This window comes from Bufo bufo, chromosome 8 (assembly GCF_905171765.1).
Source record: "Bufo bufo chromosome 8, aBufBuf1.1, whole genome shotgun sequence".
Classification (NCBI taxonomy): Eukaryota; Metazoa; Chordata; class Amphibia; order Anura; family Bufonidae; genus Bufo; species Bufo bufo.
The window spans coordinates 135,270,813-135,298,533 of record NC_053396.1 but is presented as its reverse complement, the minus strand read 5'-3'; the positions used below and the strand labels follow the sequence as shown (position 1 = coordinate 135,298,533).

The following is a 27,721-nucleotide window of genomic DNA, read 5'->3' as shown; positions in this document are numbered from 1 at the left end:
GACACACATCCTTTTTTCTAATCTGATGTTATTTGCCGTTTACATATTTTTTTTATAAATTAGTTTCTGACCATGATTATGAGGGCAGTCACGTCGCCTGAGCTGTTCTTAACAGCATTTACAAACAATAAAAAATATTGCTTTATGGCAGCACCATGGTCCATAGACACAATGGACAGGATGGGATCTCATTGACTTCTATAGGAGAGTTTTCTAGGCATGATCTGTGATCTAGGGAAGAATAGATAAGCTTCCACCTACTGTGAATGGTGGATCCTGTCTTATCTATACACAGAGGTGTTATCATTACAGGCAGGATTAGAGTAACATACAACTGCAGTACAGTGATCTGTACAGACCAAGAAGTGGCGCCAATTATTCGAATTTGTGGCTAGTTCCAAAACATCACCAAAAAAATCTTTAAAAATATGATTTAACATGATTTAAACAATTTTCTGATGACACATTCCCTTTAAGGAGATGATATTTTATATCCTGGTTTATTATAGCATCACTACCTATAGTTTGTGAGTTGCATCGGTTTTTGGGACAGTTGTGTCGAACTGCCTTATAATGGGTGAGTGGAGCTTATATTAAAACAGTTTATCCCTGGATGAATGTAACAAAATAATAATAAAAATAATATTCAGATCCAAGTGCTGGTCTAAACATGTAGAATATTTTTTGGGGGACAACCTCTTTAATGACCTATTTTTTAGGCAGCCCATAATCTGCTTGAAGGAGCTGTGGCCCTCCACTGGATAAAGAATGCATAAATTATGAAGCTGATTTGCATCAATGCCAGGAGTTGGCCCACCCTAAATGCAGATTTTCTCTATATGGGGAAGGGGAGAGAGCGGCCCTGTTTTTCTGGTACTGGCTAGATGATAACTAGAGATGAGCGAAGTTCTCTAAAATTCGATTCGGCTGCTTCTACAAATTTCACCCAAAAATTTGTTTCATGACTAATTACTTTGTCATGAAGCGCATTTCTTTGTAAATAGGGGGTGCAATGACAGGAAGTGGCGACTGCGCCACCCCGTCATTGAATCCCTAAGATGCCGCATTCATAGTTGATTGCAGCATCTAAGATCCATATTAAAGCATTTTAGTGTTTGCAAATAAAAATAATAATAATTAAATCATACTTAACTCATCCATTTGATTGCAAAGAGGCCGCCTCATCTATCTTGCATGAAGATCCAGTGCAAGATCTTGTGCGGCATGTGATGATGTGATATGTTACCACGCACAAGATTTTGCACGGGATCTTCAAGCAAGATGGCCGTAGTGGCCTCTTCGCGCTCAAATGGATGAGGTAAGTATTTTTTATTTATTTTTTTACCTCCATTTCAAGGAAAATCGATTAATTGCACAAGGAAATTCGGCTTTGTGACGAATCAAAATTTTCCTGAAATTCGGGTTGAAGTCCACTTCACTCAACACTAATAATAACTTATGACTGGAGGCAGATGGGTCAACGTTTTCTGCTTAGTGTGCTGCATACCTCAAAGTGACTAATGATCATCCCTTGGCAATAAAATTATTATTATTACAAGGTGTCTTGCTCATCAAAAATAAATGGAAATTAAGTTTTGAAGATGAAATAGTATTTTTTGCCCCTTTTTTATTTCCGGCCACAATAGGGAATCCCCATTATTGATGAACAGTGTGACATAGTGTATGAACAATATGGCATAGATTGGGCCTGATCTAAATGAGACGAGTTACATTTGTCTGCATCCACTGATATTTGTTAGAGGTTACAGATAAGTCATGAGAACTTTTCTATACAGCAAGTTAAGTGTTGACCACAAACTGCACATAAACATTAGCAGATGGGCAAGGAATGTTTTACATTGCTAAATGCAGTTGTGAAACTCCCTGAGTGAGGGACAGAACTGTAGCATCAAAGGTCTTCTCATCTCTCAGCACAAATTCATTGCTGTACAAGTCCAACATTGATGTTGATGTAGAATATGTAAGTTAAATGAAAAAATTGTATAGTTTATTACAAATATTCACACATATATATATATATATAGACTAGTGTTGGCAACACATCACAGGGAGTAGGAGACACCATTGGGTCTCCATACTTTTCATGACTTTTTGAGTTATTCTAACTGCATAATACATAAAAATTACTATTTCTTCTCTGTCATCTTATACATCACCCATTTCAAAACAGTTGTAGTATGTGTATATATTGATGTATGGCTTTTATTTAGTGTGTGTGTATATATGTGTGTGTATGTAATTATATATATAAATTCTCTCTTTTGCCTGTAGATGCCTAACGTCTTGATGTATGCATGTGGTCTATGTTTCTGCTAAAATTGTCAGGCTCAGCCAGAAATGCTTTTATGTATCCTTATCCTGATACTTTTTAATTTAGCAATCCGTTCATTCACTCTGGAGAAAAAGTATTTTTATTCTAAATGTATATGAACAGTTAGGTGCACTGAAATCGGGGCCAAGCCACTCTGAGCGCTTTCTCCTCCTGCTACCTCTGCTAGCCCCTCCCCTCTTCTTGATTGACAGGGCCAGGTCAGTCCAGCAATATTGAGGAGGGGGGGTTCTAAAGCTGGCAGGGAGAGCAAGGGTGCACAGTGGTTTTGGCCTGCCCTCAGTGCACTCAACTATTCATTTGCATATGCATTAAAAATACTTTTTTTTTTCCAGAATGAAGCAATGCTGAAAGTGAAAGGTGTCATTACATTCAGCTGAGCTAGCCCTACAAAGCATTCTGGTTTAACTAAGAACTTCCTGGTGACAGGTACCCTTTAATATGTCAGGTTAACCACCACTAGATAAACCCATTTTAGATATATATATATATATATATATATATATATATATATATACTGTATATATATATATTACAATACACTAGATTAGTTATGGGCTATTTTCCATATTCATAGTCTTATCAAAAGTTTTGATCAGTGGGGGTCTGAGTGCTGAGACCCCACTGATCCGTAGAACGAGAGGATTGAAGTGTGCATATCCTGGTCTCTACATCCCATGCAGAGAACAGAATCGAGACTGGCTCCTAGGCTCCTATTGAACCTCTCTCCTGCAGCGAGGAGACAGCACAATATGCAAGCACTTCCCTCTCCTTGTTCTAGCGATCGGTGGGATCTCGGCAATAAGAACCAATCTCCACCAGTCAAAACTTTTCATATCAATAGTTTGGCCAAAACTGAGACTCTGTAATGATATCTGATGACTACTTGAACCAGTCACTCCAAAGTGCCATTAAATTAGTGGTTTACTTGTTGCCTTTCTTTCTATTCTAAGCGTTAAGTAACGTTTTCTCTGGAATCCGAAAAAACTGTTAATGTTCTAAAATGAGCGTTGAATTGGAGTAATGATTGCCTTCTGTGGGACTGCACTACTGGAGACCATAAAGAATGATTTATGACCCAAGCGGTGACAGCTGTGTCAGAAAATCCATCATCTCTTGGCAGTTAATTACCAGGTTTCCCCCTGCAGAATACAGGGTGAGTCTTGATGGGTTTATCATTGTGATTGTATCAGGGTTTTACAGTACCACACTTCTATATCTAAGTAGCTTCCTTCTATCGGGAGCAAAAAATAGCACCCTTTACCTGTCACCAAGCAACAAGTAGAGGAAAGTACACCATGAACTGTTCTCTGGAAAGACACAAAGCTGGACATCAAAATGATATTTGGTCATTACATTAGCTGTAGACAAGTATCGCTAGTTTCTTTACTTTTTACAGATAGATGTTGTAACGTGGATTTCTAGAAGGATCTTAAAGTTTAGAAGCTTGACTCATTCCCATGGATCAGGGATAAAGAGTTTGAAAGCCATCAACACTTGACAAACCCAGACTTCACTCTTTCCTTCCACTGTTCAATTGTCTTCATCGTTGACAAGTAACAAGAAGAGGCTGTCGAAATGGATTAACTGGTTTTCATGAAATGAAAGGGCAAAGATCTTCCTTTCCTTTTTGACTGTGTAGCAATATGTAAGAAAATTGCCTTGTCCTTTGATGCATGCACATATATTTAGTGGCCTATATTTCTATTTCAACTGTAAGGTCAAGTCCATGATCCTTTAAATTCTACGTATTTGTAAAGGCAGAAATTGCACATTATTGTAATAATTATTTTGAAAAATAAATGAAAATTTTGATAGCAAAAATGCGGATACGTTCTACTTTCCACTGGTCTATAGTGCTTTACTTACTTACTTTGTCACCCCATAATTTTGCAGTGACCGACAGGGTGAGAGCTGGGAGGAGGATGGGGCGCAGCCTGGGCCCCACCCTCCTTCCTGGTTCTTGGATTGCCCTTGATAGTGAACGGTGGGCAGGGTGCAAGCAGAAGAACACGTGCAAGGCAGGAAAAAGGTTCAAGGTGTTGTCTGGTTTCATAAATTGATGACCTGTCCTAAGAATAGGGCTTCAATACCAGAACGGCAGGGGTGTTGGCAGTCAGCTCAGCTGTTTGAAGAGAACTCAGCTCATTAATGAGGAGCAGATGTAGTGAATGGGAGGGAGGTGCTGTATTACACCTGCTCCCCGCTGCAATGTCGATAAAGTGCACGATGACGTGCAGGTAAACAATTCAGAAACGGTGCTCGCTTCAAACAGCTGAACGGTGGGGTGCCAGGAGTCGGTCCCCAGCTGATCTGATATTGATGTGCCATAAACGAGCGGTACCTTTTGTCTGCCCAAAGTATGCCCTTGTGATTCTCAACCAATGGAGTCTGGTCACTTTCTCTCAGAGGTGTTATGAGTAGAGTTGAGCGAACACCTGGATGTTCGGGTTCGAGAAGTTCGGCCGAACTTCCCGGAAATGTTCGGGATCCGAACCCGACCCGAACTTCGTCCCGAACCCGAACCCCATTGAAGTCAATGGGGACCCGAACTTTTGGGCACTAAAAAGGCTGTAAAACAGCCCAGGAAAGAGCTAGAGGGCTGCAAAAGGCAGCAACGTGTAGGTAAATCCCCTGCAAACAAATGTGGATAGGGAAATGAATTAAAATAAAAATTAAAAAAATAAAAATTAACCAATATCAATTGGACAGCGGTCCCATAGCAGAGAATCTGGCTTCACGTCAGCAGAGAATCAGTCTCTTCATGCCATAGCAGAGAATCTGGCTTCATGTCAGCACAGAATCAGTCTTCATGTCATAGCAGAGAATCAGGCTTCACGTCACCCACCACTGGAACAGGCCACTGTCACATATTTAGGCCCAGGCACCCAGGCAGAGGAGAGAGGTCCCGTAACAGAGAATCTGGCCTTATGTCAGCACAGAATCAGTCTTCATGTCATAGCAGAGAATCAGGCTTCACGTCACCCACCACTGGAACAGGCCACTGTCACATATTTAGACCCAGGCAGAGGAGAGAGGTCCCGTAACAGAGAATCTGGCCTTATGTCAGCGCAGAATCAGTCTTCATGTCATAGCAGAGAATCAGGCTTCACGTCACCCACCACTGGAACAGGCCACTGTCACATATTAAGACCCAGGCAGAGGAGAGAGGTCCCGTACCAGAGAATCTGGCCTTATGTCAGCACAGAATCAGTCTTCATGTCATAGCAGAGAATCAGGCTTCACGTCACCCACCACTGGAACAGGCCACTGTCACACATTTAGGCCCCGGCACCCAGACAGAGGAGAGGTTCAACTTTGGGTTGCCCCGCAATATAATGGTAAAATGAAAATAAAAATAGGATTGAATGAGGAAGTGCCCTGGAGTAGAATAATATATTGTTAAGGGGAGGTAGTTAATATCTAATCTGCACAAGGGATTGACAGGTCCTGTGGGATCCATGCCTGGTTCATTTTTATGAACGTCAGCTTGTCCACATTGGCTGTAGACAGGCGGCTGCGTTTGTCTGTAATGACGCCCCCTGCCGTGCTGAATACACGTTCAGACAAAACGCTGGCCGCCGGGCAGGCCAGCACCTCCAAGGCATAAAAGGCTAGCTCTGGCCACGTGGACAATTTGGAGACCCAGAAGTTGAATGGGGCCGAACCATCAGTCAGTACGTGGAGGGGTGTGCACAGGTACTGTTCCACCATGTTATTGAAATGTTGCCTCCTGCTAACACGTTCCGTATCAGGTGGTGGTGCAGTTAGCTGTGGCGTGGTGACAAAACTTTTCCACATCTCTGCCATGCTAACCCTGCCCTCAGAGGAGCTGGCCGTGACACAGCTGCGTTGGCGACCTCTTGCTCCTCCTCTGCCTTCGCCTTGGGCTTCCACTGGTTCCCCTGTGACATTTGGGAATGCTCTCAGTAGCGCGTCTACCAACGTGCGCTTGTACTCGCGCATCTTCCTATCACGCTCCAGTGTAGGAAGTAAGGTGGGCACATTGTCTTTGTACCGGGGATCCAGCAGGGTGGCAACCCAGTAGTCCGCACACGTTAAAATGTGGGCAACTCTGCTGTCGTTGCGCAGGCACTGCAGCATGTAGTCGCTCATGTGTGCCAGGCTGCCCAGAGGTAAGGACAAGCTGTCCTCTGTGGGAGGCGTATCGTCATCGTCCTGTGTTTCCCCCCAGCCACGCACCAGTGATGGGCGCGAGCTGCTTTGGGTGCCACCCCGCTGTGAACATGCTTCATCCTCATCCTCCTCCATCTCCTCCTCATCCTCGTCCTCCAGTAGTGGGCCCTGGCTGGCCACATTTGTACCTGGCCTCTGCTGTTGCAAAAAACCTCCCTCTGAGTCACTTCGAAGAGACTGGCCTGAAAGTGCTAAAAATGACCCCTCTTCCTCCTGGGCCACCTCCTCTTCCATCATCGCCCTAAGTGTTTTCTCAAGGAGACATAGAAGTGGTATTGTAACGCTGATAACGGCGTCATCGCCACTGGCCATGTTGGTGGAGTACTCGAAACAGCGCAACAGGGCACACAGGTCTCGCATGGAGGCCCAGTCATTGGTGGTGAAGTGGTGCTGTTCCGCAGTGCGACTGACCCGTGCGTGCAGCAGCTGAAACTCCACTATGGCCTGCTGCTGCTCGCACAGTCTGTCCAGCATGTGCAAGGTGGAGTTCCACCTGGTGGGCACATCGCATATGAGGCGGTGAGCGGGAAGGCCGAAGTTACGCTGTAGCGCAGACAGGCGTGCAGCAGCAGGGTGTGAACGCCGGAAGCGCGAACAGACGGCCCGCACTTTATGCAGCAGCTCTGACATGTCGGGGTAGTTGCGAATGAACTTCTGCACCACCAAATTCAGCACATGCGCCAGGCAAGGGATGTGCGTCAAACCGGCTAGTCCCAGAGCTGCAACAAGATTTCGCCCATTATCGCACACCACCAGGCCGGGCTTGAGGCTCACCGGCAGCAACCACTCGTCGGTCTGTTGTTCTATACCCCGCCACAACTCCTGTGCGGTGTGGGGCCTGTCCCCCAAACATATGAGTTTCAGAATGGCCTGCTGACGTTTACCCAGGGCTGTGCTGAAGTTGGTGGTGAAGGTGTGTGGCTGACTGGATGAGCAGGTGGAAGAAGAGGAGGAGGAAGCTGAGTAGGAGGAGGAGGAGACAGGAGGCAAAGAATGTTGCCCTGCGATCCTTGGCGGCGGAAGGACATGCGCCAAACAGCTCTCCGCCTGGGGCCCAGCCGCCACTACATTTACCCAGTGTGCAGTTAGCGAGATATAGCGTCCCTGGCCGTGCTTACTGGTCCACATATCTGTGGTTAGGTGGACCTTGCCACAGATAGCGTTGCGCAGTGCACACTTGATTTTATCGGACACTTGGTTGTGCAGGGAAGGCACGGCTCTCTTGGAGAAGTAGTGGCCGCTGGGAACAACATACTGTGGGACAGCAAGCGACATGAGCTGTTTGAAGCTGTCTGTGTCCACCAGCCTAAATGACAGCATTTCATAGGCCAGTAGTTTAAAAATAAAGATCGGGATTGCTGCTGCTCTAAATGTGGATATATTAATGCGGACTATGTCCACTTGCTTTGGAGCTGCAGCAAAATAAGAAGCTATTGGGATGAGGTTTTCGCTACCCTACAAAGGGAGAGCTCAATGAATTATAACCCGGGGGTTTTGATAGTGCTTTTTGGAGAATGTGGGTCAGAAGTGGAAGTCCCGGCCCAGGTCAGACGGATTTGGATGCGGGGATTGATGGTCGCTAAAGCTATATTGATAAAGTATTGGGGCTCTGTCTCCCCGCCCTCAACAAGGGAGTGGGGGTCATACCTTCAAAAAATTAGAGTTTATGAGGACATTGAAAGGAAACGGAGAATTGCACGCAGATCTACATAGCCATAATTAATATTATTTTACACATTGATGAATGGAGTGGACGGCAGCCAATGGGGGTGGGGGGGTGGATATAGTTATTATTATATATTGTCGTGAGGGTGTTCTTAGGATGCTGTATAGAATTTTTCTTCTTGTAAGGATGTTTATGATTGCCATGCTAGGCATACCGTTGTGATTATTACTGTTTTATGTACTAATATCATGATTTGGAAAAATAAAAATATATATTTATAAAAAAAAAAAAGAAATGCTGGCATTCAGGGCCAGGGATCGAGGGTGGCTAGGTGGGAATTTACGCTTTCTCTCAAATGTTTGTGAGATGGAGTGCTGAACGCTGCCGTGTGACATGGTTGAGATGCTTGGTGACGCAGGTGGTGGTGTTGGTGGTACATCCCATGTTTGCTGGGCGGCAGGTGCCAACGTTCCTCCAGAGGCGGAGGAAGAGGCCGAGGCGGCGGCAGCAGCAGAAGAGGCCGAGGCGGCAGCAGCAGAAGAGGTAGCAGGGGGAGCCTGAGTGACTTCCTTGTTTTTAAGGTGTTTACTCCACTGCAGTTCATGCTTTGCATGCAGGTGCCTGGTCATGCAGGTTGTGCTAAGGTTCAGAACGTTAATGCCTCGCTTCAGGCTCTGATGGCATAGCGTGCAAACCACTCGGGTCTTGTCGTCAGCACATTGTTTGAAGAAGTGCCATGCCAGGGAACTCCTTGAAGCTGCCTTTGGGGTGCTCGGTCCCAGATGGCGGCGGTCAGTAGCAGGCGGAGTCTCTTGGCGGCGGGTGTTCTGATTTTGCCCACTGCTCCCTCTTTTGCTACGCTGTTGGCTCGGTCTCACCACTGCCTCTTCCTCCGAACTGTGAAAGTCAGTGGCACGACCTTCATTCCATGTGGGGTCTAGGACCTCATCGTCCCCTGCATCGTCTTCCACCCAGTCTTGATCCCTGACCTCCTGTTCAGTCTGCACACTGCAGAAAGACGCGGCAGTTGGCACCTGTGTTTCGTCATCATCAGAGACGTGCTGAGGTGGTATTCCCATGTCCTCATCATCATGAAAAATAAGTGGTTGTGCGTTAGTGCATTCTATCTCTTCCACCCCTGGGGAAGGGCTAGGTGGATGCCCTTGGGAAACCCTGGCAGCAGAGTCTTCAAACAGCATAAGAGACTGCTGCATAACTTGAGGCTCAGACAGTTTCCCTGATATGCATGGGGGTGATGTGACAGACCGATGGGCTTGGTTTTCATGCGCCATCTGTGCGCTTTCTGCAGAAGACTGGGTGGGAGATAATGTGAACGTGCTGGATCCACTGTCGGCCACCCAATTGACTAATGCCTGTACCTGCTCAGGCCTTACCATCCTTAGAACGGCATTGGGACCCACCAAATATCGCTGTAAATTCTGCTGGCTACTGGGACCTGAGGTAGTTGGTTCACTAGGACGTATGGCTGTGGCAGAACGGCCACGTCCTCTCCCAGCACCAGAGGGTCCACTAACACCACCACGACCATGTCCACGTCCGCGTACTCGTCCCTTATTAGATGTTTTCCTCATTGTTCCCGTTCACCACAATTTTGAGAGTGGCAAATTTGGGAATAGTTTTTCACCCCAGAACAAAAACTGTGCTTTTACGGTCACTACAAATAATTTGACCAGCTCAAACAGTACAGATCAAACAGTGATCTAAAAACGCTGTGGGCAGCCTAAAAAAAGTGAGCAAGTCGATATTAGCACTTCAATGATCCACAGCTGGAGATCGATCACAGAATGAAGTCTTTTGGAGGAGTTAATCTGCCTAATCTCGCTCTAACGTCGCAGCAGCAACCTCTCCCTATGCTTGAATCAGCAGAGTGACGTGCAGCGCTACGTGACCAAAGCTTATATAGAGGCTGGGTCACATGCTGCACTGGCCAATCAAAGCCATGCCAATAGTAGGCAAGGCTGTGATGGCCTCTTGGGGCAAGTAGCATGACGCTTGTTGATTGGCTGCTTTGCAGCCTTTCAAAAAGCGCCAAGAAAGCGCCGAACACCGAACCCGAACCCGGACTTTTACGACTTTTACACCCCAAAATTCAGTACGAACCCGAACTATACAGTTCGGGTTCGCTCATCCCTAGTTATGAGCAATTCCACCAGTTTTATGGTTTTGTTTTTATAGCTTTCCCTATGCGTTAAAATTTACCCCCATAACTTTGTTATTTTTACGACTACGGAGCTGTGTGAGAGATCTTTTCAGCAGGACGATCTCTAGTTTTCAGTGAAACCATTTTGGGGTATGTATGTCTTTTTGAAAACTTTTTAATCAATTGGGGAGGTGAAGTGACAAAAAAATAGCAAATCTGCCATTTTGATTTTTTTTTTCCTTTTATGGTGTTGACCATATGGGATCAATGCATTTATAATTAAAAAGTTTGGGCATTTTGGGAAGCAGTTTTTTAAATGATCATTTTTTTTTATGAGGAATAGGGGGCAATCTGAATTTTTATATTTTTTTTTAGAAGTTTTAAAAACATTTTTTACACTTCTATTAAGCCCCCATAAGGGTCTTTGACATGACTTAGATCGCTTATCCTTCACACTGCAATGCATTAATATGTGATATAAAGGATTTGCGCTATTTTCCTATGATCGCTGCCACCTGCAGGGCTCAATAGGAACTACTGCTCTATTAGCCTGGAACTCTTTAGAGAGATCCAGGCTATTAGAGAGAATGAATGGCTTCCCCAATCTCTGCATGGGTAAGCCATTCTGGTCCGGGAGCACAGAGCTCCCGGGGAAAGCCACCTCAGAAGTCATGGTCACAATTGACCACAGCATCTGAAGGGTTAAATGTCTGTCATTGATGTTACAGCCGATCACAGACATCAGCCCCAGGTGTTTGCTATTTGAAACAGCAGAAACCAGGAGGCTATGTTGTCCGTTTTGCTGAGGCATAGGCATCATCTTACTGATTTCTGCCGTACATGTATGGTGGATGTTGTAAAGGTGTTAAATATTTATTTTGTTTAACCACATTGGATTTCTTCTATCATGTTTATTCCAATATTGTTCACATGACCTAATTAAGATCATTTAAAAAAATGTCCCATTTAGCCTATGTACTTTTTTTTTTTTAGACAATTGTCCCAGTTTATTATATTAACTTCTTCTCTTAGCTGGTGAAATTTTTTAGCTCCTCTACTAAACATCTTAACATTGGATAATTGAAAACGTATTATGTTATAGCTACTGTTACACGAATCCCAAGCTGTACATTTGATATTCCATCTTGCCTGTTGGTTAGAATTAGGTCTAGAAATGCCTTATCCCTCTTGGGCAACAAAAACCTGTTACCTTTGTTGGACCTCCAAGTTGTAGTTGAAGTCCCTATTATAATTACTAAATTATCCTTTGCTGCCTCTTCTGTCTGCTTTATTAGTAGATAATAAAATAAAGCTCTTCGGGTCTGGTCTAGCCCTGAAACGCGTTGCTATTTTACACAAATAATGGCTATATCAAGACCACACAGTTGAAAGTTTCTTTGGCAAGTATCACCCGCAAGAAGTCTGTTTAATTTCCCTTGATAAATGTAGAACAGCACACCTTTACAGAACACTAGCACCTATTGCTTTGGCGCCCTCCCACAGTAACATGTGGATGTTAATTTGAGATGTACTATTGCACCTACCTAAACTTTGTTGCATACCAGCGACAGGACTTAAAGGTTCTTTTACTATAGTCTTGTTGCTAGATACCAGAAGACACCGTCAGTCCATGCCTGAACAGGTCAGAGCTGTTTTGGCAGTACAACGAAGACCTTAACAATATTAGGTTTTATTATTATTATGGCTGATGATAAATAGAATTTTCAAATGTGATATATATTTTTTTTTTGTTCTTTTTTTTTTTTTCTTTAATATTTGACTGTGCAGTTATGGTAATCTGAAGTCGGAGCTAAAAGTGAATGAGAGGAAAGCATTATACAATGTGTGGAACAGATAGGAAAGCAAAACTAATCTAGATGAAAGGAACTAAACCGGTCATCTGCTAGTTAGTAATGGTTTTTCAAATTTAGCAATTTACCGGAGGGCTACAAAGTTCACATTAGAATGAATAGACCCACAGTAACCAGCCCTACAAAAAGTTATTTATATAACCTGTAGACATTTTTCTAATGTAAATGGAGTCATATGAATCGATCCCTAATGATTATGTTAAAATGAGCCATTTCAGAGTCAAAATAAAATTAAAAAAATTCTGAAGAAAAAGTGAATGGAGCCAGAGGGAATTTAACAGAGCTTTGAATTATTAAGAAATCACTCCATATCCGACAACTACAAGAATACATCTGAATGTAAGATGAGAAGACACCCCCTCCCCCTTTAACAACAAATAGAAGAATAAAATTGTGCCCAGCATATCTCTAAAGTCAATTACTGAAAGATATCATCCAGAGTCGCAAAATGCACCTCTGTGTAGTTTAATGTATTTATCAAAGTCTCTGTTTTAAGTATCATTTTGCACGCTGAAGGGGAAGTGTTTGAAAAGTTCAAGAATATTCTCCGTCAAAAATCCACTTGATTAATCCGTTAGACAGCATGACCTGGGATAAATATTTTAGTTAAATGTTTGCTTTCAAAGCAAGAAAATGATTTTCTGATCAAGTGAATTAAAGGGAAAATGCATAGCGCATCGCAAAGGGAAAGGCAAAACTATGCTAGTAGTAGTTGCATGACATAGCCTTATGTATTCATTTAGGACTGGCCACTAGGGATGAGCGAATCTACTTCGGATGAAACATCCGAAGTTGAGTCGCATAACACTTCGCGAGCTTTGATGAGCTAAAGTTATTACTTCGCGAAGTCTCGCGAGACTTCGCATAACTTCAGAAATTGATTTATACTGTAAAAAAACATTTCCCGAACTCTGGTTCGGTTCCAAGTGGGGGGCCATGGGCAATGAGCGCTTTCATTGTGGCAAAGGGGTTAGATTAAGATATTGGCATTGGTGGGGGTGCCATTTCAGTTTTTGCCTCAGGCAGCAGAAAGGTTAGGTGCACCCCTGACTGTACCGATACATTTAAGTATTACCTGCTCACACAGCAGCAAGCCGCTACAAGATGATTGGTTATTGGGTCCCTGCAGTAAATTTGAGAAGGCAGGTCCTTGACAAAAGAGAGCACTGACTGTCCTGCCTCTGTACTGATAAGTCATCTCAGCTGCCTTTACATGTCTATAATAATAAACTGGGCAGTTTCTTAAATATTCTGCCCAGTTTTTTTATATGAACTTAGGCTGGTTGAGGTGCCTTACACTCCCTATCTATATGTAAGTCTACGTGTTATCTGCCACTTGTGCAGGAGGTAGTAGACAAGAGGCCCACTGGGGGATTCTCCTGTACCCCTGTGGGCCAATTCGAGCCTGCTAGTCTGTATGGCTAATTGTATGGTTAACTGTGGCAGGAGAGCCTCCCCATGATTGGAGCATAACTGTGGAATCCAAAAAAAGTCACGGGCTGAAATAAAATATTTTTTTTGCGTACCTACATGTGTGATCCACTGACGGTGGAGGGACGCTATACTAAAAAATTTACCTTTATTAATTGTTTATTAAAACAGTATGTAACACACTAGGGGGAAAGGATACACAAAAAGCCTGAGCACCTACACACAAGCACCAGGATTGAATACTTATATCTGAGATATCCAAAGGACTGTAAACACATAGGTCTTGGATAATCAGATCATGTGCAAATATCGCAAGGTGGGCAATTAGTTGGAAACTGAAGAGGATATCTCAGCAGTCCAGAAGGCAAAAAGCGTGACATCAGGATGTTCAATCCGAACATTCAGAACCGGGTGTCACTGCCAGACCGCTGACTATCACCCCAAGAGCAGGGTGTACAGGCTCACTGGTTGGGGGGCAACCAAAGCCCCAAGTAGCCTAATGTGAGCCAGTACCCTAGCAATGCATGTGCGGCATACATACACCATAAATGCCCGATGTAGTGCAGCACAGCATAAAACTAGTAAAAACACCCTGAGCTGCCTATTAGGAACTAATAACCTACATCTAAAGCAGGCATCCTCAAACTGCGGCCCTCCAGCTGTTGCAAAACTACAACTCCCAGCATGCACAAACAGCCTACAGGTATCAGCCTACAGCAGGGCATTGTGGGAGTTGTAGTTTTACAACAGCTGGAGGGCCGCAGTTTGAGGATGCCTGATCTAAAGCGTCATACTCGACGCGTTTCATTGGTCGCAAATCATCAGGAGTACATAGAATGCGCTGGTAGGTTAGGTAGCTAGTAGGTGCAGCTGCCACACTGAAGGTGTGTGATAGCCCTCTGCCACTGGAATGGCCGTAACAGTGGAATCACTATTAGGTTTTGTGGCAGTTTTTTTTTTTTTGCCAAGACCAGGAGTGGATCCAGCAGGAAGGAGAATTATAACTCATTCTTTTATACTTTTCATTCCCTTCCAACCCAATTCTTTCTTTGGTCTAAACAACTGCCAGAAAAACTGGCATAAAAATATATGTGAACCCACCCTTGATAAATATGTAAAATATTTGGTTCTCCGGCATGATCTTACTGGCCATAGAACAATCCGATGTATCTTAACGAACCGTTTACTATCACTTGACTTTTTTATGATCTCACTGAGGCTTTGAGTAATGTTTTTAAATGTAGCTTAAAGACAATCACTCGAGGCGATCCAGTCAATTACAGCTTTCAGAGCTCCATCGCAGACTGAGCGCAGAGCATTTAATCTAACCTTGTGATTTCTAATGTGATTTGGAACATGACCCCTTACAGGGTAAATGTGCTGCAAGTAGCATGAAAGCTTTAACACCACTATAAAATCCGAGTGGTGTAATGAAAATAAATAAGGTAAGCAACGGGTAGGACGTGCACGTAGAAAAGCCTTTATTATAGTGAGCAATGAAGCTGACGCTGGGAATAGAATGTAAGAATTATTTCAACAGGTTCTTTATTGGGAACTTTATTAAAAACTGCTTCTCTCTTGAGAGGTTTATAAGCCACCAAGCCAAGACAAATGTGAAGAACGTATAAAATAAAGCTACAGACGTTCTTACCACCCAAAAAGGTATAAAATTGCTCTTTTTGTAAGGAAGGGTTGTAGCTTAGGGGTGACTAGGCATGTACCCTGGGTGCTTGGAAGCACCAAAAGCGGTCTCCTGCGTCCTTCACAGAGTTGGGGTGCTACTGTGCACATGGTATAATGGACACATTATTTGAAATAAAACAGAGGAATATCATTCATACTCAGTTCTGCAATATAGCTGTAAAATGCACATTTGATAAAGAATATTGATGCCACTTTTTTCAGGTGTGCAGTCGCCCTCTCGCCCCCTCACTCCTATTAATGTTCATGCTTGGCTTTACAATAAGAGCATTATTAAGTTGCCCAATTTAGCTTGCACTGGAAAGAGACTGATATAGCTTATGAGTGGATTACATGGAGAGAAGCTCATTTAATGCTGATTTTTGGTCTATATTTTGAGGAATTAATGATCTTTAACCATAGTCTGAGTGCATTTGCCTTTTACAGCTATTTTTGGTACTCTGTGGAAGTTATGGAGCAGCACAAGATGATATCTGACACACATTTGTCTTACATTTATGCCCCAAGGAACTTAATGGTTCCATTTGTCTAACTTAAGTATCTTCTATCATTTCTTCTCCATCCATTTCCCTTGCACGTTTTCTTTCTTCTGTCAAGGTTGGCCTTGTAAAGGAAGCTAAACAACCCCTTGAATCAGATTAGTTTTGATATCCAGAACATATACTTTATCATAGGTGATAAATTTGCTATTGTTTTATTTATCCGTATACTGAATCATTTCTATCATCCGTTTCTTTTGTTTTCGCAGATCTGTTGAAGGCTTCATTGCGGTTGTGTAATATATTTATATATTTCTTGTCAATAATTAAACCTGTTCAGTATTGGTAGGAGACGTCTTTGTGTATATAGCCCTTATCTAGATTGTATGCAATTTCTTCAAACTGGAAGGGTTAACTCAAATTATTATTTTTTTGTATGTGGCTTAGGCCTCTTGCACACAAATGTTATTTTTTTCAGTTTACGTTCCATTTTTTGCGTTCCGTATACGGAACCATTCATTTCAATGGATCCACAAAATAAACGGAAGGTACTCCGTATGCCTTTCGTTTCCGTATTTCTGTTCTGTTCAAAGATAGAACATGTCCTATTATTGTCCACATAACGGACAAGTATAGTACTGTTCAATCAGATGTTCCATTCTGCAAAAAAACGAAATGCACACGGACGTCATCCGTATTTTTTGCGGACCGCAAAATACTGAAAAAGTCATACGGCCTTAAAGGCAATGTGTGATCAGAAAATTACTCATTGTTCAAATCACATTTTCTATGTTTAACTTGATGACCTTATTTTAAATTTTCCATGTCATTACCTATTTTTAAAGGGAATCTGTTACCTACATAACATGTTTTAAACTGATATGTAGTGCGCATGCGCTGGTTAAGTAACCAATAACCGGCACAGTGGGCAATGTACTGCGCATGCCCGATCCCGGTGGTGAAGCGCACAGGCGCTGGATTATGAATGGAGACGAGAAAGGCGCCGCAAGGATACAGGGCTGGCCGGACGATACATAGGCGAGGAGTCAGGCGGGGCTCACTGGGCACTCGCAGCACACTCTCCTCCCCTGGGCACTTGCGATAGGTAATTTGCATATCTTTTTAAAACTTCATTTTTGGCACTATGGAGACTATGAAAAACGAAACCCTGGTACCATCATTGTTATATATCTGCCTCCCACAGAGCTATATTTTAAACATTTAAAACATGGTATGGTTATGTAGGTGACAGACTCCCTTTAAAGGAAGTGCGTAATCAGAAAATGAGCTATTGTTTAAATCACATTTTTATGTTTAACATATTTTAAAATAATTTTTGGAGATGTTACTTTAACTTTTTCATGTCACTATCTATATTTGAACAAAAAAAACATAAAATCCTGCAGTTTTTTACACTGGCCACTTAGGCTACTTAACACCTCCAAGGATGGGCCAGACAAAAAAACTGCAGCGTGCAGCGGTTCTTCACTTGTCTGCTGGAATGCTTACTGATCAAGGCCGCACCCCATTATACTTAATGGGGCCGGAGGACATTCCATCTGCATCTGGCAGTGCTGGATCCGGAGAATTCTGGCAGGCTGTTCTCTGCCGGAATTCAAACCGGAGATGTGAAAGCAATCTAAGCCCACTTCTTGGTCTGTAAAGATAACTGTACTGAAGTCATCTGCTTATCTATACACAAAGATGATAGGGTTACAGCCAGGATTAGAATGACAGATAACTTCACCATTCACAATAGGTGATTTTGAAAGCGCATCTATTCTTTCCTTGTACAATGACCTCTGCACAGGTCACAGAGCATGCCCAGAACATGCTCACAGAGAAGCCAATAGGATCCCCTTCTGGCCATTGTGTCTATGGCCCATGTGGCTGCCGTAAATTTTCTTAATGCTTTGAAAATGCTGTAAAAAACAGTTTGGGCAAGATTGCCGCCCCCATAATCATATTCAGGAAATAGAATTTAAAAAAATCTGCAATTACAAAATAAAAACAGATTAGAGAAAAAGAAGGATGCGTGTTCCCATCTGGTTTTAACTGGTTTTAAAGAGGTCGTATAATATAAAGAAATGGTGCCTCAGTGGATGAATTTAGGAAGGATGACTTGTATACACCCAGTTCTAGTTCTGCCTGTGAGCAGAATAGGTCACACAGGGCACATCACTAGTTAGAAGCACAGGGAATGATGCCTGAGAACTGAAGGCTGGACCCTGGAAGTTTTATGTTATACCACTGCCTGCCAAGTCAATGTGACTTCATTCAAATGGGCCCCCACACCAACACTAAACCTGTACACGAGAATCGCCACTCTCTCCCTTGGCCTACGAAATGTAGGTTGGAACCAACCTTCTTTTACTAATTAAATTGGCCTTGGACAGATGAAATGAATGCACAACCAACCGTCCTCATCTGGTGTTGAATGGAGCAGCTCATCCTGGTACAGACAGGTTTAGGCTGCCTGTGTGTGAACTCTTCTTTGTGTATGTATGCTCCTCTCCCTGTTGTCTGGTTCTTGTGGGGTTAATGTCTTGGTCTGGGTGTGGTTACTAGGTGCTATATATTTCTGTTAGCTGTGGGGCCTGGAGGGTCAGTCTGTCTCCAGCTGTGCCTGGTGCAGGAGCTATGCACCTGACCTGGGGATGTTCCATCTGTCCGGTCTGCTTGGTTACCTAGTGAGACATCGCACTCACTTAGTCCGGTTCTGTCTGTTCGCCCATGGATTAACTCCGCATGGTGAACAGGCATCTGCAAATCCAGTTCCATGTCTTGTGCGCAGCTCTGTCTGTTCGCCCATGGACTAACTCCGCATGGGGAACAGGCATCTGCTAGTCTGAGTCAATGCCTTCTGTGAGATGGCTCCTGGGTTCTCCGGATGAAGGACATCTAGGCTGTGTGTGCATCTCTGTTTGTGACTGTCACGTGTTGTTCCTCATTGGGGTCCTGACATCTGCTTGTCTGCCTGTTTGTGCAGCTCTGCCCCTGCCTGTGACCCCCATGCATCCGTTCTGCATGGGGTCCAGGCATCTGCTTGTTCTGGTTCCTGTTATCCCCTGTCTGAACAGTGTCCTGAGTTAGTTTGGGTTCCTGTTTGTGTGCCTGGGCTCCAGTCCATCCCGTGTCTGTCTGATCCACTAGTGCTTGCACCAACGTCTGTCTTTTCAGGTAAGTGGCCAAGTGCACCAGGGCCATCCTGGAGGTGCGACCAGTGAGCTCTCTGCATATTGCTTGCTCATCAATATAATTATCAGTGATTGTGCAGTGTAATAAAAATACTTCCAATCCATGCATGCCCTACTTTGCAATGTAAGGTCATAAATGAGCCTTGGGCATCCATGACCCTTTCACTGATTCACTGGTTGTCCTTCTTTGAACCACTTTTGGTAGTTGCTAACTACTGCATACAGGGAATATCTGCTGTTATGGAGATCTTTAGATGCAGTTCTCTAGCTATTACAGTTTCGCCCTTATAAAATCTTCAGATGCTTCAACTTGCCAATTTTTTCTGCTTCTAACACATTAACTTCCAGAATGTTATATATGTTTGCTGCGGAATATAGACTTGTAAAGCTCTCAGTTGACCTTTTAAAGGGGTGCAACCTAAGATGTGACACATACTTTTGGTCCAATGTAAGCTAAACAATAGGGGGTATAGAGTTAAACAAAAGTGTCACAATGCAACAAATGTATCATTCAGCATGAGCCTCAGTAGTAAATTTAGTGTGTCTTTAGACTGTCTAGTCTACAGTTATGCTACCTAAATGTTAGGGAATCTAGGGGATGTTGGGAATCTGCCCCACTAACTGTGAGCGCCATCCATGCTGTATGGTTTTGTCCTTTTAAGTGAATTAATATTTTTTTCTCTGGTTAACCTTAGATTATATTGTAACATTAGCAAAATAGGCCTAATAGTGCCTTAAATGGGTATTCCGGTTGTTAGATGTTATCCCCTATCCCTACCACTGGGACCCCCACCAATCATGAGAACTGGGGCCCGTACCCTCTGCAGCCCCCTGAAAAAAAATGGAGCGGCCGGTTGCACGTGCGTGTGGCTGCTCCATTTATTTCTATGGAAGTTCTGGAGATAGCTAAATGCTGTACATAGCCATCTCCGGAACTGCCATAGAAATGAATGGGGTGTCTGCATGCATGTCCAAACGGCCGCTCTGTTCTTTACAGGGGGCTGCAGAGGGGCCCCCGTTCTTGTGATCGGTGAGGGTCCCAGCGGTAGGGATAGGGGTTTACATCTAACAACTGAAGTACTCCTTTAAGATAGTTGGCAAATTGAGAAACTTATAATTTTGCACCATTTTAGGAATTCATATTTTTCTAAAAACGTATTGGACCTAATTATAATAACAGTGTATTCCATTTCTAGTTAATTGGCTTAAAAATTCCCACATGGGTCAATGGTTTGTGTGGCAGCTGGTAATATTTTGCATGGCAAAACCATTCTGATCATACCATCGTCCTTTTTCATGTCAGTTTGTTCTTCAGTTATGCATTGCTTATCTTGGTCCACTTATTACTTTGTGCTCATAAAGGGCATGCACAGCAAAGATGTTGCAAAGTAAATCATCTAATGAAGAGCACAACAACTTCAGGTTGGTCTCGTCCCCATTTGTAAGAATGGACTTGATGGACCAATGTCTTTCAACCTCTGTAACTATGTAATATACCCACTGGTGATACATTGTTAGCAAGCAATGAAATGGTTATTCTCATCTAGGCATTTATAGCATATCCACAGGATATGCTAAATGTCCAAGAGGTGCTGTTCTTACTTCTGGCAGAATCGGGGTCCCATTACCCCTGTCTTACGTCTGCTGTGGAGAGGTGACCTTGCCTGTGCAGTCTCTCAGTTCTCTTTTATGGAAGTTCTGAAAATTGGTGATGAAAAGGGTTATGTCTGTTTGTAACTGATGACTTATCCTTTGGATAGATAACCGCCATTTGATCCGAGTGGTGTCTGACACCTGGGACCCCCACCGATCAGCTATTTGAAAAAGAACCTGGTGCTACTATGAGTGCCGTGGCCTTATCGCTGTTTACCCATGGCTTGTGGCATCACCACCATCAGTCACAGCATAGTCCCAGGCACAGCACAGCATAGTCACAACCAGGCACAGCATAGTCCCCACCAATGAGATGCTTATGATCTATCCAGCAGATAGGCCATTAGTTACAAACAGGCAGATAACCTCTTTAAGCATGCTCCTTTTCAGTGGTGGACCCACACTTAACTGGTATATCTTGTGGGCAGTGCAGTGGATCAGTGGTTAGCATTGGTTCCTTACATCACTGGGGACCTGACCAAGGAAAATATCTGTAAGGAGTTTGCATGTTCTTCCTGTGTTGGTGTGGGTTTCCTCTGCTTTTCTCCCACACTCCAAAGACATATGGGTAGGAAACGTAGATTGGAGACAGTGAGTGATGATAACGTATGTAAAGCTCTGAAGAATATGTCTGCGCTATATACCTCAGTAAAGTAAATAAATATGCCATAAATGCCCAGATGGGAATAACCTTTCAAAGTGTACTCAAGTCATGAGAAAGGGGTATATGCACCAGAAAATTCTGTTGGGAGCGTTTAGAAGTATGGTGGTGTCAATTAGCTCTTTAAAAAAAGCCAATTTTTTTTTATCATTGCTATGGGCCCATACTTATTACAGATAATAATTGTGAGTAGTGATGAGCGACGTTATCAGAAATTCGATTTGACTGCTTTGCCGAATTTCACAAAGAAATTTGTTATCAATTTCTTAATCATAAATTGCATTCCATTGTATGTAGCGTGCTCAATGATGGGGAATTGCAATCGCGCTGCCCTCCATCATTAAAGCCCATCACATCTCACCTTAAAATTGAAGCCTTTCAGGGGTTAATCAGGGTAAAAAAGAATAAAAATACTTACTCACTTTATCCATTTGCTTGCGTAGAGAGAGGATCTCATGGCAACTGCGTAAAATGTTGTCATGGCAAGATTTTGCATAGTTTCTTCAATCAAGATGGCCTTGACGGCCTCTCTCCGCAAGCAAATGGATGAGGCGAGTATGTTTTATTTTTATTTTTTCAGGAAAAATTTATTCATTGCCATTAAGTGAGAGGAAATTTTTCCTGAAGTTCGGATCAAAGTCAAATCATTTGACTTTGATTCGCTCATCTCTACTTGTAAGTCCTAAAAATGAAATAAACCAGATTTTGGTATGAAACCAACAGAGGGAATAATTTGATACATTTACCGCTGTAATTAGTAATCTGGGAATTGAAATTTAAAATGAGTCAAACCTTATAGACTTGTCCATATGTTCCATTTCCGACCACTTCCACCAGCTCAAAAATTCCTGCAGGATCCTGTATAGAGGAATAAATAGAGAAATAAAGATTAGGAGAGGCAGTTTAGAGGCTTAGGCCTAATGCACACGACCGTAGTTATTTTGCGGTCTACAAAAAACGGATCCGCAAAAAAATATGGATGGTCTCCGCGTGCATTCCGTATTTTGCAGAACGGAACAGCTGGCCCCTAATAGAACAGTCCTATCCTTGTCCATAATGAGGACAATAATAGGACATGTTCTATTTTTTTGCGGAACGGAAATACGGACATACGGAAACGAAATGCACACGGAGTAACTTCCTTTTTTTTTTTCTTTTTTTTTTTTTGCGGACCCATTGAAATGAATGGTTCCGTATACGGTCCGCAAAAAAAAGGGAACGGATATGGAAAGAAAATACGTTTGTGTGCATGAGGCCTTATTCATTCATTAACCAGCTTCCACTGAGAGGATTTCATGAATTCTGTATTAATCAATTTGCTGCAAAATTAGCTAGAAATGCCTTGGACTCTTGAGCTGACTTTTTTCAGTTTTCTGTGCCAGTGACTCATACAGTATTTGGTTTCATAAACTATTCAGACTTTTTTTTTTTGCAATGACATTTTATGTAATTTGAGACAGGACGAATCCAGATTTTAGAGCATAAATATATTTGTCTATTCATGTTTTTTAAAGAGCCTCATTTGCTCAGTATTTTACTCATTTAACCAGTGGTTTGCGTCCAAAGATGTGTGTCAAGCCGATATGTCGTGCCCACTGCCATTCCGCTCTCTGTGGTTGGCACGGGCATCAAATCTTTCACTTATCTTCTGTTCGGCCTACAGACTCCTATGTCCCATGCTATAGGCCGCAGCCTGGCTGCAAGGTCTCTTTCTGTGTGCATGTTAGAGAAACTTTTCCCTGCAGCACTGCATGGGTCAATTTCCTCTGATACTGGTCCTGTGCTGCGTGTTTGACTTTTGGATTATTTCACGGAATCGCACAAACTCCTCTGTATGTTCCTATGCGTATTGCTTGATCCCTCCCCTCAGTGCCATGCACCAGTGTCTCTGATCCTGGGTGGTCAGTAGCCAACATACGGGGGCTATTCCAAAAGGTAGTGTCCTGGTGGCTTTCCCCCACAGAGAGAGACAGATTCCTGTATAGGGGTTAAAGGGTGAATAGTTCTAGCCTAAAGTCAGACTGGTTGGTTGGCACAGTGGTTCCACATGAACTGCCCGTAACAGTAAGCATATTAAATGTTAAGTAGAGATGAGCGAAGTTATTAAAATTTTTATTTGGCTGCTTTGCTGAATTTCATTATTGACAAATTACTTCTTCACGAAGCACATTTCTTTGTATGTAGGGGACGCAATGACTGGGAACAGCGATTGCGCAGTCCCCCATCATTGAACCCCTCAGATGCCGCATTTATCGCTTATTGCAGCATCTGAGATTAAAATCACCTTATCTATTTGATCGTGGCGATCATGGCCTTCTTGATTAGACACCACATGGAATCTTGCACGATGACGTCATGACTCTGTCTGGGTGCGATGGTGCACATGTCACCCCGCGCGGTTTCTGCAATCAAGATGGCTGCAACGGCCTCTTCGCATGCAAATGCAAAAAGGTGAGTATGTATTTTTTTTACCACCAATTCAGGAAAAATAGATTTGTTACCATGAGGCGCGAGGAAATTTGGCTTTGCGGCGAATTGATTTTTCCTGAAATTTGGATTGAAGTCCACCTTGAATACTTTGATTCGCTTAACACTAATGCTAAGTATAGTTTTGGGGACTTTAGAAAGCTGTCTTTGGCACCCAGTCAACCTCTCTTTATGTTTGCCACTTTTGGCTATTTCTATAGTCAACCCTTGGGACCTTTGAACCGCCTTTGTACGTATGGAGAAGGCTCTCTAGTACTTTAGCAGTTGTCCCATAGGTTACAGTAGCTCCTATGCACTCTGGTTGTTAGAAATCCCAATTAGACTGAGTTCAGATATGGCAGAATATGTTTAACAAATTTTGCAGATGAGTTTGTCCCAGATAAATCCGCATGGTAGTGGGAAATCCACATCTGTTCAGATTTTTTTTCTACTACATGTGATTAGGGTTTTGAAAATCCAATTCATATACAGTGTGTTGAGCTGCAATTAATTGTAGATTTTTTGTGCAAAATCTGCATTTAAAAAATCCTGAGATAATCCACCAAATCCGAATGTGGCTTTATAATAAATGTGACATTTTTAAGTACAAATTATGGAGTTGCAATAATACACCTTCAGGCGTGATCATACAGGCAACATTATACGTACACTGTAAACTAAGGGCATGGTCCCATCTAGACAACCCCTTCTTTAGATGTGAACCCACTGGTGATCAAACTGTCTGCTGGACCTCTCACCTTAGGCTACTTTCACACTAGCGTTGTTTGAATCCGGCGGGTAATTCCGTTGCCGGAACTGCCCCCCGTATCCGGAAAAACGTTTGAAAACGGATTGCATTTGAATCCTGGTCAGGATTCTGATCACAATAAAAAAAATGCATTGGGAAAAAACGGATCAGCCATTTATGGACTTTAACTTTTTTTGCACATTTTTCGGGTTTAACATCCAGTTTGACGGAACACACGGCATTAATGCAAGTCAATGGGAAAAATGCCGGATCCGCCGTTCAGTCAAAGTGTTCCGGATTTTTGGCCGGAGGTAAAAATACAACATGCTACGGTTTTCTGAAAAGCCTGATCAGTAAAAAAGACTGAACTGGTTGCATCCTGAACGGATTTCTCTCCATTCAGAATGCATGGGGGAAAAAAATGATCAGTTCTTTTCCAGATTTGAGCCCCTAGGACGGAACTCAGCGCCGGAAAAGAAAAACGCTATTGTGAAAGTACCCTTAGGCTACTTTCACACTTGCGGCAGAGTGATCCGGCAAGCATTTCCGTCGCCAGACGTATTCCAACTGATGGCATTTGTAAGACTGATCAGGATCCTGATCAGTCTTAAAAATACCTGATCAGTCAGAAAAATTCATTGAATTCCGGATCCGTCTTTCCGGTGTCATCCGGCAAAATGGATCCAGCATTTACTTTTTTCACCTTTTTTCTGTCTGCGCATGCGCAGACTGGAAGGACGGATCTGGCATTCCGGTATTTTGAATGCCGGCACTAATACATTCATATAGAAAAAAATGCCGGATCCAGGCAAGTCTTCAGTTTTTTTTGGCCGGAGATAAAACCGTAGCATGCAGCGATTATATCTTTTGCCTGATCAGTCAAAAAGACTGAACTGAAGACATCCTGATGCATCCTGAACGAATAAGGCTACTTTCACACTTGCGTTGTTCTTTTCCGGCATAGAGTTCCGTCACAGGGGCTCTATACCGGAAAAGAACTGATCAGGTATGTCCCCATGCATTCTGAATGGAGAGTAATCCGTTCAGTTTGCATCAGGATGTCTTCAGTTCAGTAGTTTTGACTGATAAGACAAAAGAGAAAACCGTAGCATGCTACGGTTTTATCTCCGGCTAAAAAAACTGAAGACTTGCCTGAATGCCGGATCAGGCATTTTTTCCCATAGGAATGTATTAGTGCCTGTATTAATGGGTTTATATGACTTGGATAATGATCTCTGAGTAAATAGTAAAATAAATCCTGATGATGATTGACATCCAGGATGATTGACCCTTTGCTGTTTGTGTCCACAGAAGTCTGTCCATCATCCTGTGTGGGTGGGGTAATAAGGATTCTCACCGGTATGTCCTAGTCCAGTTTGGTCAGACACAGACGAGCGAGTTCAGTGCAAGAAACTCGCTGCGTGTGGCAGAGTGAGTTCCCGTTCTGAACTCTGCTCCTCAGACAGGATCGCAGAACAGCCACCCGCAGCGAGTTTCTCACATTGAACTCGCTTGTCTGTTTCTGGCCTTAGGATTTACTCTGCTTTTTATCCCAATTCTGCTCCAAATTATGAAAAGCTATATATCACACAGGTCAGAATCACCCCCTTCCTGTTCTCAGATAGGACAACAGAAATCATCTGACTGGTTCCCATTAGGGAGGTCTTCTGCTTTTATTAATCTCTTCTTTGAAAATGGTCCCTGGTCAATGACACAGGTAGTCCTGCTGCTAGAATCTACCACAGAGGAAATTAAACGGTAAAGGGGTTGTCTGGTTTAAAAGCTACTTAAAAAAAAAAAAACTTTTAAAGGAATTCTGAGCTAATATGTTTAGTGTCGGACTGGGGTTCCTTGGACCCACTAGAGGCAATTATTGTCGGGGCCCAAATCCTATATCATCCATAGTCTAATAGGTTTTTATTCAAAGAAATAGATCTTAATAGCTAGTGATTGGTTCCAAAGGTAACTCCAAATGAGTTTGTTTTTTGTTTTTTCTCCTGGATCTTTGGGGCCCACTATGGTATCAGAGCTTGGGCCAACCAGAGGATCCTCTAGCACTCAGGTGGGCCAGTCTAATGCTGAATACGTTGTGGTCCCCAGTTTAAAAGTTTAATTGTGTAGTGTCCCACTAGGTAAATGTGGGCACTACACAAGGGTCAATTGGGCCACGTTGTTCTCCACCTCCTGTGGAACAGTGGCATTGTATTTTACATCACATTTTATTGTGTATTGCTATGCTTTTATGTGAATGTTTCCCTGTTTGTCTGAGTATCAGGCCTGTTAGGGTGTAGTTCCTCCTCCAACACAGTAGAGGAAGCTAAGGAACCCCTAATATATATAGTCAGGTCCTGTTCAGGGAAAGTAGTGTAGAGTCAGAAGTGAGTGTGGACTTTAGCTAGGCAGCAGCTGAAGTGAGCTTCTGACATGCAGCTAGACAGCCCAGGCTTCTAGTTGTCCCCAGGGGAAGAGTTGCCTCCTGAAGAAACCTGCAGTTCCTGCCAAGTACAGTACAGAGCAGAGCAGAAGTGTTTCCAGCTGAACCCCAGAGCTGAAGGGCAGAAGGATTTAATTGAATGCAAGGAGATATATACCTGAGGAAGTTTCCCTAACCAAGGATAAAGCCATCAATAGGGCATACGGGCCTTGGGATAAAGACAGACAGGAGTTCTGAGGAATAGTGCACAGGATTTCTGAGGAAAAGGTGCAGCCTGATCTGTAAGTGTGTTAACCCTCTGAGTATCTTGCAAGAACATTGTGCCTGCCATTATTGTATAAGCCTGCTTGAGACTGTTTCTGTCATATTGAACTGAACCTAAAGAACTGTAAAAAGTTAACTGTTTCAGTAAACAAAAGTTTTGGTTCACTGCAACTTGTGTTCCTCACTTATTACTACTATAAATCGGTGTGCCTCCGTTATCGGCACTGGCGTCACAAACTTAAAGGGATCTTGCCACCGGCACTTTAAACCTGCAACACCTAGGCCACCTCACCTACCATCGGCCTGGTCCCTATATACAGAGAGTGCCCCAGAGGATCCAAGTGCCAGCCTCTCCATCACTGCTGTACGCTTGCCCAGGGTCTCCCATAAACTGTGAGTAACCAAGAATAACCCTCGTTTGCCTATTAACCGTGACCTCACC

The 27,721-nt window shown here is 43.1% G+C and overlaps 1 protein-coding gene across 1 annotated transcript in view; it reads right to left on the bottom strand.

Annotated features, from left to right (window-relative positions):
- Positions 1-27,721, bottom strand: part of NRK (Nik related kinase) — a 336,723-nt gene that overhangs the window by 293,582 nt on the left and 15,420 nt on the right. The window contains exon 2 of the mRNA XM_040442402.1: positions 22,160-22,225. Coding sequence (XP_040298336.1) covers positions 22,160-22,225 — 66 coding nt within the window. The remainder of the gene's footprint in view (positions 1-22,159; positions 22,226-27,721) is intronic.